Here is a 13,146-nt window from a genome sequence, read left to right on the forward strand (position 1 = left end):
TTTTTATTTAACATGGCTTAGATGGGAAGAGTCGGGCTACAGCGTGCTGTTATGGAGGCTTAGACCTTAGTGGGACATGGACAAACAGCTGTAAATGTATGCCACGCCTCATACATTCACTCCAGATAAGGGATACTTAGAAAATCCTTAAATTCATGCAGGACGGGGGACAAAAAAAGAAAAAGTTGGTGACTCGGTTGTCTCGCTGTATCTCGTAATGCTGTACCGTTGTCAAATGTTATATTAAGGAGGAACTTCAGATTCCAGACATATTAATAGTTGGACTTGCTCTACCCACAGAATCTGTGACAGAGTGCACACACAACTGCAACGGGAACGGAGAGTGTGTGGCAGGATCGTGTCACTGTTTCCCAGGATTCATAGGGCCGTACTGCTCCAGAGGTAATTACTCAGCTTTTATGCATATTTTAAGTTTTAAGTTCACCCAAATTATTTTTCTCTCTTCCCCAGCCAATTATGCACATGGTTTATTATTATTATTATTAGTAGTAGTAGTAGTAGTAGTAGTAGTAGTAGTATTATAATTATTATTATTATTATTATTATTATTATTATTATTTTGCCCAGGTGTTGAGATTCCTGTCGCCACCCCAATAAAACGGACACACTGAATTTTGCTCATGCAGCTCAAAGCATGGGGGGGGGGGGGAAACTAAATCAATTTCCATCTCCACAGCTTGATCAATAAATTGCTGGAGCTAATATTAGCTTACTTTGGTAAATAGGTCAGCGAGGACGTAACAAGGAATCTCAAAGCGGGAAGGCCACAGTTGCCTTCGAGACGGATGAGAAACAGACTCACCGTTGCAGTGACTGTCCACTCGGGAGAATGTCCACCACAGGACATATTTACACCTCTATTGTGTTCAGTCCCTTGTCTGTGCACACATTCGGATGCCTGTCTTTGGGCTGCTTAGATAAGTTTGAGGTGTTTCGAAATCCTGATCATCCAAGACAAATGGTGTTTCCAAATACGCCCTGGCATTATTTATTATTTTTTGTTGTTGCTATTCTCCAGCATCTCTCCTTCCGGCAGTATCTACAGTATCAATCTCAGTACCATCGAAAACAAGTGCAGCCATCAACTCGGTGCCAAAGTTCTCATTACATGCCTACGCAGATATGACAAAATCCATCTCTGCCTGGCTAGATATTCCATCATTAGGGTGAACAGACTTTAAAAAAAAAAAAAAAGAAGAATACCATGTTTTTGAATCTGAAGTTTACAAGTTCCAGTGAGTTTAAAATCATTTTTATACGCTAAATATATTGTTGTATCTAACAACAAAATCTGCCAATCAAGAACTACAAAAGATTCTCCAGGAAGTTGTCTTTCCTTTGGGCATAACTAGACTCTCTGTTTCCATACTTTTAATGGGAGTAGCATCAGACTTCTGATCAAAGAGCACATCTGGAGTATTTTTAGTATTTGTTTTTTCTATCAAAAAAAGCACTCAAGGCATTTTCTTGTGTTGTTGTCTGCTTTGCAAACATGAATACCACAATCTGCCTGGTGATACTTTTCCATTTTGGAGACAAACTACCTTAAACCTGGTGTCTCTCCGCAGCCGCCTGTCCCGTGCTGTGCAGCGGTAACGGCCAGTACACCAGGGGGCGCTGTCAGTGCTACAGCGGCTGGAAGGGCACCGAGTGTGACGTTCCCGCCTCCCAGTGTATCGATCCTCAGTGCGGGGGACACGGACTGTGTGTGGCGGGAAACTGTGTGTGCAACACCGGCCATAAAGGAACCAACTGTGAGCAAGGTAACCTGAAAAAGAAAAAAAAAAAAGTCTCCTCTCCTCTGGATATAAAGCAGCGAGATGCAACATATTTCTGTGTGAAGCTCAAGGGGAATCGACACAGTCCATTGGTGAAACAATCTGTGTTTTCGACTCCACCAAGCAGATAATGCTTTGGATGTTGTTATTGATACCGTGTGTGTATATATTAACTCCCTCTTAGTGTTTAGACCGCATCAGGGTACAAACTGGAACAGATTGTGCGGTGCCCATTGATGCAGTCACCTATTGGAAGACTCCACAGACAAAGACACCTGTTAAAATCGATCAGTCAACGGCATCGGTTCCTCCATTTACCAAGAAAAGGGTTCCTTCTTCTTTCCCCCTTCACTCCAGCGCATTTAACTTTATTGATCCCCATGTCGACATCAGCTCAGATTTACATGTATAAAAGCTATTGAGTTCCCTTAATGAATATGTTGTGGGTTTTCTTTGTAGTAAAGCAATACGGGAAAGGGAAACCTAAATGGGAGGAGGTTGCATTTGCAGCTCTCAGCTTGCATTTTACGGCTCCGGTTTGATAAATTGGTTTCAGGTAAAGAATAGTTATCGGCGTCCACGTAGATAGAGAGACGCACCGAGCAATCAGGTCCAAAGGAAGTACAAAAACGCTGCTGAAAATTATCCCTTGTTAGTAATGGGTTGATTATGTTGGTCATAATTGCCAATTATTAACCTAGATCAGCAAGTTGATCTGCAAATTGTTAATAGTAATTGATTATATCTGTCTAGACACTAATTGTGCTGCTTTTCCTAGTGCCTATAATGGAGCATAATTATGCTGTCAGTATGTTGGAAGTACCCTATAATATACCGTAGAGGAGCTAGTTGAACATAGGGTGGAAAATTACTACCGGCCACCACCAAAACCCTGCAAAAATTGCAGCTGTGGCTCACCAGCCTTCATCTGGCACTTGTGCATTTCCACTCTAAAAATGATTTTTGGCCGATAGCAGACTCAAAAGTGGCCAGGGTAAATAAGTAGGTTGGATATTCCGTCCAGAAGTGCTAAACTGACATGGCTGTCATCCTGACTGTGTGTCCTCAGTGGACTGTTTGGACCCGACCTGCTCCGGTCACGGAGCCTGTCATCATGGTGAGTGCCACTGTAACCCGGGCTGGGGAGGGATCAGCTGCGAGATCCTGAAGAGCACTTGTCCGGAGCAGTGCTCCAGTCACGGCACCTTCAACACCGACTCCGGAACCTGCGTCTGTGAGGCCAACTGGACCGGGGCCGACTGCTCCATAGGTCAGATCACCTTTCTCTTTTTCTTTTTTTTCCATCACTTAATGCTAGTATAAAGAGTTTGTATATGATTTAAAGCTGCAACAAATAATTATTCCTGCACTCGATAAATCATCAATAATTTTTTCCATTACTGGTTTGGTCAATAAAAAGTCCAAAAATGGTGAAACACTTTATCGAGCCCAAGGTGACTTAAAATTCTTTATTTTGTCTGACAAAAATACTGAAATTAACAAGCTCATAAAAAATTATTGTTGAGTTTTGACCTTTAACTTGAAAAATGACAAACAATTCAAAGATTTTCAGACCAGCTCTATTTTTCTGTTGATTAATTGAGGTAGAGTTTTAGCTGAAATGTGATTTTAGTAGACTAATGATATAAAAAAAATGTTTTTATAAATATGACAGTTCTCTTGTCATTATGGTCTCAAAACGGACATACAAACGGACGTTTTCAAATTCTCCACGTTCTTTATTAAAACTAAAGGACATCCATGTCGAATTGAATCCAGTCTTTTTATTTTATCTATCCCTCTCTTTCTTGATGTCATTAGTGGTGTTTGCACTGCACCAAGAAGTCATTGCAATCAGTGCAGCCAGATATAAAGTGTCCTTTTATTTCTTTTTTTTTACTATTTTTGCGGATGAAGTTTGAGTTTCTCTAACAAGTAATTGGCACCACATTTTCAAGTACTTATTCCAAACAAACTTCCCTCTCGCTGTGCGCAAACACTGCAGACACCAGGTGTCCGAAACAGCAGATGTATCAGCCTTTATTAACAAGCTGGAAGTTAAAATACAAGATCCGTCTCACACAGTGCAGTGTCTGCATGTGGGCATCTTATTAGGAAACTTAAGGAACTTTTTTTTGTTGTTGTTTTACTTTCAAACACAAATAAAAAAAAATAGGATCATGCCAGAAATGAATGTGATGTATGATTCCATCTTTAAAATGATTTGCAAGAAAAAGAAATCGCAGTTCGAGGTCATTTATCATCTCTGTTTTTGAAATATAATTTAAACGTTAGAGACCAATTTATTGTGTGAAATTAATATGCCACAATTAGGAATGAACTCCTTGAATCAGTCATAAATCAGTATTATTTTTTTCAGTTTTCTACCACAGGTAAACATGAAGGAAAGAATATAATTCATACGAGATGTCCTACTGATTCATAGTCTAGGTCTGCATGATGAATGGGAGCCTGACTGACTGAAGTTTTTTCATCTCATGAGTTATGCATACATGTTACAGTACTGTCAGCGCTGTGCTTTATGAGCATAACTGTAGTTTTTTTTTTTTTTTTTTTTTATGTCACCTTCAGTAAAGTTCTACTGATTCATTTTAAACACACGACAGCCACGCTGACAGTAATATTTACGATGACGAGGACGTGTTCACGCTGAACTGTTAACACAAACTTTTTTTAAGCAGTTTGATTCATCTGTCGATATAAGAAAGGCATCAAATGTCTGTTGACGTGACATAAACGGGTGCAAATTCCTCAAAAGTCTCAGAGTAGGAGTAAAGACAATAATCTGAAGCGACTACAGGTGGCAAAACCAATACAAAGCTTTTTTTTTTTTTTGTTCGCGAGGAGACAGATGTTGACACCCCGATAGCCAGAAGTCACTCAGGCTTCCGAAGTGTTGTGTAACAAACAAAAGCGCTGAGTGAAGGCTTCAGGGTGGACTGCTGGTCGTACTCCCCTCGAGCATTTTGTTTTCTTTGCCGCAGAGGAGCTAAATGACAAAAAAACAAAATTAAAAAAAAAACACCAAAAAAACACTGAACTGACATCATGAAGCAACGTGTGAATACCTGCGACATTTGTTTTCATTCGTTTACAGTTTGACCCCCGATGCGGAATACAAAAAAGGGCGAATGCTTCATTGTGTTTTGGGCTAAAGAAATCAAACTGTGGGTGTCATCACACCCTCCAAAGTTGGGTAATCAACACTTGTAGCATGTGCTGATTATAAATGCAGCATGTGTTAACAACACAGCTTTGACACCACGTGTTACTTTTGTGTAACACAGCATATGTTCTTGAAAATGATCACAAAGGTGTGTTGTTTAAGAAAGAGGACTCGTAGATGTGTTTGGGAAATTTCCCCCCCAAAAAATGTGAAGGATATTTTGTGGCAGCTTCAGGTTTATTTTTATGATTTTGGTTTTCATTTATTTAGATGAGGCAATTTAGTATTCACATCTGCTCGCAGCAGAGCCTCTTCATTTGTTCCCACGTTTGTATTCAGAGGGTTTGGTCTGTGGACACAGGTAGGTGACATGTCAGTTCAAAGGCTAGCCCCTCCCATCTGTTATCGGCACCTGAGATTCAAGTGATTTATGCGCCGTTTCCTCCTCACAGAATAGACCGGTTCTGTGTGTGTTCAGCCCAGAGAGAAAAACACGGTGTGAAACGATTAAAAGCCAGAAGTTGCAGTTTGTTTCTGTCAGCATGAAACCCTGTTGAATATATTTCTCTTTGGCTGAGCTTCAAATGAAAATGAAAGCAAAGGGAGGCTGGACGATACGTTTGAGATAATAGATACCTTTTTGAAGCAGCAGGAAACCAGTTTGGTCGCTGTCCAAGAAGAAAGAATGACTATGTGGCTGAGCAGGGATTTGTTTTTCTTTTGTGTCTCACTTGATTTTATTTAGAAGCACTTTGTTATTCAGTTAAATCTTTTTTGAAAATTCAGTCCTCTCACCCTGCGCAATATCTCGAGCTCGTCACTGGCGGGGCCGACGCGGCCGGCCCCCGGCGCGGTCCAAAAGTTGGGTTTTGTTTACCCGCCCGGATGGGTGGGGTGGGGGGGGGGGTTCCGTCGTAATTGACGCTGCGGTTTTTCTTCAATTAAATAAACTTTAATTAACAAGCGCGTAGCACAGATCGACCGCCCACAACCCCTATCCAGCTCGAGTCAGGGGCATGTTAAAGGCAGATAAACACTTTTGCACTAATGAAAAATTGATTGCATAGATTCTATGGGAAGGAGGTATTCCTTTGGAATCGAATGACTCCCCTCCAGAGGCATGCTTAATATTCTACTGTGTCGGCTCAGCTTAATCAGAACCATCCAAGGTCCCTCAATCGAAGAAAAACTCCATTCAGAGAGCTGGAACAGACAGTTGAGACAGCCTCGGTAAAGAGGATGAGAGGGGTGCAGAGCAGAAGGGGGTAGATTGGCTTAAAAAATATAATGAAAATACATGAAGAAAATGAGTGGGTATTTTATCCCCGACTCTTTATATTTTTAGGCAGCAAAATGATGTCGGCTAATTTGCTTTTCCCCCGAAGGCTAGACCAACTTTTCCAAAAGTCACAAACTTTTATGTCACGGGGTGATATGAAATTCCTGGAGCATCTAGTCACTTCAAAATTTTAGGACGTACTTGAGCTACTTTCCCTCCAACACTGACGGCTATTGTCACAGCAGAAAAGCTTCATGGCTCCTCTGTTCAAAAGCTTCGATTGAGGCTCTCGGTTCCAGCAAATCAACATTTCTCATCCTCACACGAGAGCAGCTTGTTGAGCCTTGGCTTTCGCCCGCTGCAGACTGATTTACTCACAATCCACGAATTCAATCATGCGAGTTTCTCTGAAGATAACGGAGATTCATAACAGCTGCTCTTGCTGTTTTCTGACGCTCCGTACTCGAAGGAAACATGTTGATCTAACATCTCCGGACCTTTCCCTTCGCCACGGTCTGCCAAGACTGCATGCAAATGAGCTTTTGTGTTTTGTTAAACCTGCAACAAAACAACAAGTAGTTGCTTTGAAAGTTGTTTTTTTTTTAGACGCAGTAATTGCAGTGCTTTTTTTTTTTTTTTTTTTTTTTTTAATCTCTTTGAGTGGTGACATGTTTGTTTTATTTTCCTGAGGAAAAATAAATAAAAATGGCGTATGAAATTAGTCGTGATAAACAGGAGTTAAAGTATCTGCGGCAACAAAAACAACAATAAAGAAAAACTGTTGCTTCTGCCTGTCCTCTGAAGAAATGTTTTTTTCTTCCATTATTCCAGGGTAATTACTCTGAGACTTACTCTGCGCGATGAGCATTGATGTCATTTTGAGATGGAAGAAAGATGGTTGTTAGGCTGATTGGAGCGGTTTGTTGATAAGCTAATTAAAGTCTGCGAGATTAAATTTGACGTAAAATAGATGCAAACCCAGCCAGATATCATCCGTCCGCCATTAGAAGAAGGCAACGCGTCTCTTGTGCATTCGAACATCACTTCAGCTGGTTTCAGTGGGCGGTGTGTTGTTGCTTGTGCTGTGGAGGACAGTTCACAGATGAAACGCCAAAGCACGGAGAATTTATGGGACTTTATTATCGCCTGAACCCATGAAAGTAACCGCACGGCATACCACGATTAAAATGATACTTTCAGAGGAAGCGTTTGTCTTTTTCTAAGCTGCGCGCTGTGTATTTATGCCAAGCGGCAGCAGAATTAAGAGTTGATTAGTGGTATTTGACATTTCGTGTGTCAGCCAGTGTGCGTGTCCCACTCTGCACTCATTTTAAAACAAGAGCTGTGTACACAACAAGCCCAGAGAGATCCATAACGCCTGAAACATTTTCCATGTCGAATTAGGCGCTTGAAACTTTCATTTAGCACACAGCTGTAATTTTGAGCCTCTTTAAAATGAAATAGTGTTACACGTTAAAGCCTCACAGTATCACCTATTTGTTTTTTACAATGCAGTTTTTAAGGAAAGCTGTAGAAAACATCTCTTGTTTACAGTTTAAACTTATTGGCCCACTTAAAGTGAGGGAGCCAACACTTCTCAGCAAACATCAGAGCATTTTTCTGTGGTGGCAGATGCATCTATACAGAATACAAAAATACACCAGTGCAGGAGAGGAAGGTGGGTGAAAAAGAAAGAAAGAAAAAAAAAAAAAAGCGGCTTTTCACAGAACAGAAGCAACATGTCTCCATGGCTTTTTGGTGTGGTGTTTTTTTTTTTTTTACGACAGAGGTGTGTGTGGTGGACTGCGGCCCCCACGGCTCCTGCCTCAGTGGTGTGTGTCACTGCGAGGAAGGCTGGACAGGACCAGAATGTGAGCAGAGGGACTGTCACCCACGCTGCATCGACCACGGAGTCTGCCGAGAGGGCAAGTGTGACTGCCACCAGGGTTGGACGGGTGAACACTGCACCATCGGTGAGCCGCCATGACACATCCGACACTGCGCACCTACACACACTTGACAGAAAGGCACGGACGACGGAGGAAAGTCATTCATGGGGCGGGGCTTTAAAAGGGGACGCTTTGGAGAGTCAGCGTCAGTGTTTTCGGTGTGGTTTCAAGCATCTGATGGGAAAAAAAAAACGCAGAGCATGATACACTTCTGTTGCCTCCCAACTTCTCCAAATAACTACCTCTGCGTGACAAACTGGTGATGAGTCATTTTAGGTGATTTTGTTTTCTAGTGCTCAGAAGTAAACCGATTTGTTTCCTGCAATTCAATTTCCAGAGCTCACTGAACCAAACACTGTGTACGGATCTTCAGCCCTGGATGTTTCTGTTTGTTTTTTTGCTTTTCTTTCCCAGAATGCTGTTCATCCACAATCACTAGTGGAAAATAACTAAAATCATTTGTTGATGTACTTAAGTACAGGTTTGAGATACTGACATTCATTTTCTGCCTCCTAGCACACCGCATTCAGAGGGAAAATCTTTACTTTACACTCCACTACAATAACTAGTTTCTCTGCTGATTACTATTTTACACCCAGAACAAACACTATGATCAGCTTATGAACTGTGTTGCATATTATATATCGTAAACTGTCCCGCAATATAAAAGCATAATGCCTCTAAAATGGCCTCCACCTTCACCAGATGCAACAATACAACACTTTACATGGTATTTCATCCATGGTAATAATTGCATAGTGAATAATATAATAATGAAACACATAAATACTTTTATAGCTTAAATGTATATTGATGATAATACTTCTAAGTAACATTTTAATTGCAGGACTTTTCATCTAATCCTTTCATCTGTATTTGCATGATGTTGCTTCTACTTTTTCATTGCTCTGAGTACTTCTTTCACCGCTTTCTAAGCATATTAACAGACTAGTTTTTAACTGTTTTTGAAGAAATTGATTTTTGTTTCTTTTGGTAATAGCACCTTCTGTTCAGTGAATGCATTTCTGTTCCTCCTACTGTCAAAACTTGTGACCAATGTGGCGGTTTAAATGCAGTAGGTGTGAAATGAAATTAGGATTTCAATTCTGGAAAGAGGGAAGGTGTAAACAACATATTAATTTCTATCAAAATGTTATAAAATTGTAACTTTAAATCACCCTGATAAACATCTACCACAGTAACAAGAAACGAGAAAATGAACTGAATCCCAGATTTCTGCCAGCTGTCCTTCACTTTTCTTCTCTCTTTCTAAAATGTTCTTTTTGCAACACTGCACATTAACTTTGCAATTTATCCCATCCACCTTTCAGACTGCTGAAGTGATGCTTCTGTATTAAGCGAGTCAAGGGCAGGTATTTAGGGAGCCAAAAAGCCACAGGGAGGCCTCTTTGGAATATCATTTTTCTGAAATGGCAGTGCTTCACCTGGCATTAATGAGGATAATGAGTTCTGAGATGTCACTTCCGATTGACCTTTAACTCCAGCTTCCTTGACACCTCACCCTCCGTCAGAGATCCTGTAGTTAAACCCTGACACGCCGCATCAAACAGCATTCCCCCAAGTGCCATTCTCAAACTCTCGATGACGCCACATTCCCCCACGAAACAAAGATCGTCCACTCCAAACCCTCGAACCCTAATTACGTATTTACAAGATCTCTCATCAGCAATCCACAAAATCCGTCTCTGAGGGGAGATCGCAGTGAGGGAGTTGTTGGAGGGGTCACATTCCCGATCTTATTCATCTTTCCCTCCATTAGGGCACGACTGTACGCCGTCCCATTTTCTCTTTCTTTCCTCGTGTTTAAGGCTCCCGTCGGGAAAGTAACTCCTTGCTTTTGGATGCGGCGGCGATGAATAGGCAGCGCGTTACCTTTTCTTGGAGCTTATTTTGTCTTTCAAACCCTGAATAACTGCCATTTGCACAAAGCGCCTTTTAATCACATTACATGGTCAGAGCCTGAATAGAGGACTTCCTAGGCCATTCTTTTGTCGCCAGCATCTAGATCCTGTTTTATATGCAAGGCTTAACCCATTGTCACTGCATTCCTCAGCGCTGCAGTTTACCGCTAAGGTGTTTTAGATTTGTGTACTGCTAGTTCATGGGCACGCTGTTAAAATCGCTGAAGTAGAGATGACGGAAAAACGGAAAAAGAGACAAAAGAAGAAGAAGTGTAGTTCTGCTTCATGATGCATTCATATTAGAATGAGTCTGAGGCTACGCACCTACTGACAAGCAGACAGTTACATGTTTTGAAGCAGAAGATAAAGTGTCTCGTACGGCCTGAAAACAAAGAGTGTTACAACACTCAGATATCAAGAGAAACAGCGTGTTCCTCTTTGTGTTAGGCTGCCTTGTTTTGGCAAAGCGAAGCAGATGGAGAGTGTTAACAATGAATATTCTGCTTCCTATAGAAATAAAATTACCACCCAAGGTGCTTCTACAGAAAACAAAATTTGATTTTGACCATGGAAGGGTCTATAATTTTGATTGTTCACTCAATACTTGAATTAACCTCTTCGCTCCGTTCACAGAGTTCACAGTCTAACACTGGATTTCTGTTTTTGATGTAGCTGAACTATGAATCTGTTTCAGCCTCTTTTGTCATCGTCTGCCAAATAATTTTCTACTTTCTGTTTGAATGCCATTGCCTAACTCCTACTTATACCCTTTCTCTTTTCTATCTTATGTCTGTATGCCTGTCTGCCTGCCTATCTGTCTCTTTCCAACTCCCTCTTGGCTTACATGTATAGCCCTGGATTCCAGAGTATCAGGTAAAAAAAAAACACTTGACACTTTGCTTGAGAATTATACTCTTCGTGTTAGATATTTTTCAATTTTTTTTCGTTTCTTTTTTTTTGTATTTATTTTTGATCCAGCTGAACACCTTTGTTTTTGCCTTTAAAATATGTGAACTCTGCTAAAAGTGGGTGAGCTCGTAGTTTCCCTCTCTCTCTTTTCCAGTAATATCAGTCAGAGCCTGTCGCTCATGCTTAGCATTAACTTTTCAAGCTCAATCACCGTAACTGCTGTGATGTGTGTGCACAGTGGAGAGTTTGAAATTAGAGCAGAAGCTAACACGTGGTTGAAGACAGCGATAATCTTCGGGACAAAAAAAAAAAAAAAAAAAAAAGACCTGCAAAGCTTCTTTTTTCCAAATATTTAAGTTGGCAGGTACGTCAGCTTGAAATGACAACCAGCGTTTCCACTTTTTGTACTCCCTGTAAATTACAATAGGTAAAATGTGTTTGTCAGTCTTAGCCCTCTGCCACCTCGGAGATAAGTAATTTTCTTTTCCAAATGTTTCCCTTTCCTCGGTTGTGTAATAGGAGCAGTCAAGATAGGATATAAAGGTAAATTGAACCACTACCCCCCCCCTCCCACCACAGGGAGATTGTCACGGACAATCCCTCTCCGCTCTCTGTCTTTCCTAGCACGGCGTTTATACACCTGTTTTATGTCCGAGTCGATCATAATGTTTCTGCTGTGATCCTGCTCCCCCACCACCACCACCACCACCACCGATATGTGCCCTCATCTCCTGTCCGTCTTAACCAGTCTCACGCCAGACTCCACCAGACCCCACCGCCACACCCTCCCCCTGTCTTAATTCCCTGTGTCTGCCCGATTAAACGCCCCGAACTGGTGTGGTTTAGTCATGTTTTTTCGGCTCCCCTGTCTTCACCCTCCACTATAGAAAGGAATGCGATCTGGCAGCAAGTGCACTGTTTTTTCTTGTAAATGTGGAAACTCCAAGATCCTTCCTCTTTTTCTCCCCCCCCCCCTTCCCCCTTCTCTTCTCCTATTTACATATATACTTCCTCTTCCCCTTTGATGTTGCTGTTACTTCACATGAGTGTTTCTAACATCTGCAATGGGGAGGCTACTCCTCCTCGAATTAATTTCACCGGCGAAAGCAATGAACTTCCAAGACGGTGTTTTTTTGTTGTTGTTGTTGTTGTTGTTTTTTTAGCCTCTTAAATGGGGTTTCTGGAACTTTGAACTTAAAAAAAAAAAAAAACAAGAAACCCTTGAAATACTGATTCAAATAGAAAAAAAAAAAAACTTTGTTATGGATTTGATTTGAAACTATAAGGATTCGTGCATAATCGGAAGTCACTTGAACTCCCCAAAGAGTCATTCAAACTTTGATTTAACCCCCCCTCTCTCCTCCCCCCAAACAAACACAAAAACTGCTGGGAGGATTTGACTCGACATGCATTCGCTGTAACTCCTATTGGTCTTTTAAACAGGAAGTAAACCGCTTAGCAGGTTTTCACCTTCTCTAATCCCGTACATTTCACTTTTCACTGCAGCTTTACACGCTTCCAAAAAAAAAAAACTCATGTGAAACGACTGCAACTCCTCACAGTCTACCCCTCCCCCCCATCCCTGAGTCCTGTCAGAGGTGTATCGTACTGTATGTTCACTCAGTACTGTCTTATATCATTATTTTTGTCCCTCCTCTGCCCCTTGTCCAATCTAAATGCCCCCCCCCCCCCCCCGAGCCCCTCTTCCCTCCCCTTGCCCTTCCTCCTCCTGATTTCCCATCTCCTGACTTGTTCGGCTGTTTGACACGTACATGATGTGTTGACAGACGGCTGCCCTGGGCTGTGCAACAACAACGGGAGGTGCGTCCTGGATCAGAACGTCTGGCACTGCATCTGCCAGTCAGGCTGGAGAGGGCTGGGTTGCGATGTAGCGACCGAAACGCTCTGCTCAGATGGCAAGGATAACGAGGGAGGTAGGAAGAAGTTAAAGCCTCGTACAAATTGTCTTTTAGCCTCAGTGAAGAAAAAAAATGAAAAGGAAGTGTTTGCATCTTTTATTGCAGCAGACAGAAAATTGGCTTTGATGTGGCTCCTCTGTGACAGTGCAAACAAACAAAACAAATCAATCATACATAAAACA

At 41.6% G+C, this 13,146-nt stretch overlaps 1 protein-coding gene across 11 annotated transcripts in view; it reads left to right on the forward strand.

The window, feature by feature from the left end:
* Positions 1-13,146, forward strand: part of LOC138211068 (teneurin-3) — a 185,607-nt gene that overhangs the window by 131,154 nt on the left and 41,307 nt on the right. For 8 of the 11 annotated variants that reach the window (XM_069170649.1, XM_069170650.1, XM_069170651.1 and 5 more), the window contains 7 exons: positions 301-402; positions 1,590-1,784; positions 2,869-3,069; positions 8,053-8,238; positions 10,989-11,009; positions 11,565-11,588; positions 12,833-12,979. In XM_069170649.1, coding sequence (XP_069026750.1) covers positions 301-402; positions 1,590-1,784; positions 2,869-3,069; positions 8,053-8,238; positions 10,989-11,009; positions 11,565-11,588; positions 12,833-12,979 — 876 coding nt within the window. The remainder of the gene's footprint in view (positions 1-300; positions 403-1,589; positions 1,785-2,868; positions 3,070-8,052; positions 8,239-10,988; positions 11,010-11,564; positions 11,589-12,832; positions 12,980-13,146) is intronic. The other 3 variants (XM_069170656.1, XM_069170657.1, XM_069170655.1) reach the window with 2 other exon arrangements.

The sequence above is a fragment of the Embiotoca jacksoni genome, unplaced genomic scaffold, assembly GCF_022577435.1.
Source record: "Embiotoca jacksoni isolate LCO1_2020_lvr unplaced genomic scaffold, fEmbJac1.0.p SCAF_5, whole genome shotgun sequence".
In the NCBI taxonomy this organism is placed as follows: Eukaryota; Metazoa; Chordata; class Actinopteri; family Embiotocidae; genus Embiotoca; species Embiotoca jacksoni.